Raw genomic sequence first — 2,827 nt, forward strand, 5'->3', positions numbered from 1 at the left:
CGTTTAAAAATCGTTTATATGATCAAAGTGCAAATAACGCGCTTGACATATATAATTCACCTTCAACACCTTCACCTTCAACAAGAGCCAAAGGTTGTACCGCTCATGACAACTCTACACGAACTGATGATTGCGCCGGCTAGGGACCATTCTATCCTGGATTCCTCGAGTCGAGAAAGACGCACCACGCTAGATATGGGGTACAGACTAGGGAGCGTTGCTGATTAATGGTCAGCTGCATCCCAATAGGAAGTAGCCCGTGTCGGGCACACGTATAGAGCATCGAAGACTGCAACATACCAATTATGAGAACACTTGTAATACTAACCTCGAGCCAACCGCGAGTAATCGGTTACATATTACTAACATAGTTGTAAGACAAAAATTGTCAAAATATTGGACTCCCGGCCCCGTCAGGCTAACGCCACATGTGCCTTAATAAAAAATATATTTTGGAAAAAAAAAAAAAATATATATATATATAATTCACCAGTAAGAGAACGTCCGGAAGTCTGAAATACCTGGAAAGAAAGAAGAGAGAAAATGTTATAAATGAATGGAAAATAGAGGTGAAAATATCGAAGAAAATTAAACTGAAATTGGTGGACAGAAGGACAGAAAAGCATCGGAAGAGTGCAGGATAGTTGCATAGGAGGAAAAATATAGTTGGGAAAGCGAAGGATAGAGACCAAAATGACAGAAAGATGCACGAGGTTAAAAAGAAACTACTTTGTGAGTAATATTACACATTTTTGTATGAATGAATATATTTTCAGTGTGAGCTGATCCTAAAAAGACTGATTAAAGAAAAAAAGAAGACTAAAAGATTAAAGGCGTAGTCCTACGTCAAAATTAAGTAGCTTCGGTTGCAAAATGTTTTCTACTAGTGTAGGTCCAGTGTTTTTACATCTGGCATCATTGTTCCGCTCTCTGCAAGGCTACAAATGTCACATAATCTTATTAGCACGCGATGTCTAAAAATGTGCTGTATTGCACTGTAAAGAATTCTAATATCGCAGTAGTGGAGTTAATTTGTGCCGGAACTTGTACTAGCGCACGTGACATTCAGGAACCATGTCTTTAATTGAAATTCGTCAAACCACAAACAAAGTATTTTCCGACGATACAACCTCAAGAATGAAACAAGCTAATCATCCTTCATTGTAGGGGAGAGGTGTATTTTCTACCGCCGACATCAAATCAGGAACCGTTTTATCCGAGGAATCACCATTAATATCCTGTCAGTTCCCTTGGAACGCTGCATATGCATATCTGGCATGCGAGTACTGTCTACGGCCGTTGGAAACAGCAGAATGTAATGTTCGTCGTTTAACGAACGATTTTACAATCAATTTACCGTATCCGGAATGCTGTCCGACTCAAAATCAATTAGAAGCACACACAAAATGTTCTGCTTGCAGCGAAATGTATTGTAGTGAACAGTGTTTAGAAAATGCGCTCAAATATTATCATAAAGTTTTGTGTCGTGATGGAGAAAAGGATAACAAAGAGCATGCCATCAACAAAATTGTTGAATTTTGGAAGTAAGCATAAACCACAGTTTCACTACATTCTTATTCACTATATAACTTTCCAGGAAAATTCATTATCCGCCAGAAACATCCAGCATAACCCTGATCCTAAAGATTATCGGCATGTTCAAGCAGTGTGATGATGTGAGTGAACTTCACATGAAATTCAAAGACTTCGTGAGTGAAACAACCAACGAAGATTTGATGATTTGTCACAAATTATTGGGCGAAAATTTTGCTGATCAAATAAATCAACTATATTCACTCATAACGGTTGCATTCGACACAGCATCGGACGAGCGATTGCAATGGTTTACTTTAACCGGATTTCAATCACTGCTAGCGATGGTAGGAACCAATGGCCAAGGGATTGGAACTAGTTCATTTGCTGATTGGGTTCGGAACGTCTCCGAAATGGATTTAACTGAGAAGCAACGAAAATCTGTAGATGTACTTATAGATAATTTGTACACTAAACTGGATGATGTCGTTGGAAGCTTTTTGAACAACGAGGGATCAGCGCTCTATAGCAATCAAAGTAAAGTCAATCATAGCTGTGCACCGAACGCGGAATGTCGGTTTCCGTATTCAAATAATGTGTTGGCTCTAACGACGGTTCGAGATATCAGAAAAGGAGAAGAAATTTGTATTTCATACCTAGACGAGTGTTCATTAGAACGGTCACGCCACTCGCGCCAGAAAAAACTTCTTGAAAATTATCTCTTCCTATGCCAATGCGATAAGTGTGAGATGCAAGTAAATGATGCCGACGAAACATCGGATGATGAGGATGAGGAGGAAGATGAAGAAATGGACGATTCTGAATGAACTCTTTTTTTTCAAATTCTGGCTAGCGAATAATGAAATGATAATAATTGATAATATTAAAAATAAATTTAAAGAAAAAAACATTGAAATACAATGCACGCGGTCACCAAATATGCGTCATGCTATATAATTTCTGAGTCATAACTGAATATCATTTTGAACTTTGCTGCTAACCGTTTTCAGTACTACATTCAAAGTATTCTAAGATTCGGTCCGAAGAAATTCTGGGAGCATAGCGATGTCAGGAGTTAGAAGACGAAGCGTCTGCTCGCTGCATTTGCAATTCAGCCTGTTTATTATTATTACAATTACATCTTCGAATAGTTTCGGTTGTCAAAATCACATTGATTTGCGTAATTCCGCCTGCGAACGCTGGATCTCTATAGCAGCATGTCCAAACATGTACCTGAAACCATTGAGAACCAGAGCAGAGGGTCCAAAGCCCCTAAAGGTGGCCGTACACTGTT

At 38.8% G+C, this 2,827-nt stretch overlaps 1 protein-coding gene across 1 annotated transcript; it reads left to right on the forward strand.

The window, feature by feature from the left end:
• Positions 1 to 926: 926 nt before the first annotated feature.
• LOC129777198 (histone-lysine N-trimethyltransferase SMYD5) lies at positions 927 to 2,490 on the forward strand. Its single transcript, XM_055783325.1, has 3 exons — positions 927 to 1,110; positions 1,168 to 1,544; positions 1,598 to 2,490. Exons 1-3 carry the CDS (start codon positions 1,075 to 1,077, stop codon positions 2,358 to 2,360), a joined length of 1,176 nt encoding a protein of 391 aa, XP_055639300.1. The 5' UTR covers positions 927 to 1,074; the 3' UTR covers positions 2,361 to 2,490.
• The last annotated feature ends 337 nt before the right edge of the window (positions 2,491 to 2,827 follow it).

The sequence above is a fragment of the Toxorhynchites rutilus genome, chromosome 3 (genome assembly GCF_029784135.1).
Source record: "Toxorhynchites rutilus septentrionalis strain SRP chromosome 3, ASM2978413v1, whole genome shotgun sequence".
Classification (NCBI taxonomy): domain Eukaryota; kingdom Metazoa; phylum Arthropoda; class Insecta; order Diptera; family Culicidae; genus Toxorhynchites; species Toxorhynchites rutilus.

Excerpts from the sequence above, each read along its gene's own strand:
- LOC129777198 (XM_055783325.1), top strand. The coding sequence starts at position 1,075 with ATGTCTTTAATTGAAATTCGTCAAACCACAAACAAA. Across the intron at positions 1,111-1,167 it reads TTCGTCAAACCACAAACAAA|GGGAGAGGTGTATTTTCTAC; the intron begins GTATTTTCCGAC and ends CCTTCATTGTAG. Across the intron at positions 1,545-1,597 it reads AAAATTGTTGAATTTTGGAA|GAAAATTCATTATCCGCCAG; the intron begins GTAAGCATAAAC and ends ATAACTTTCCAG.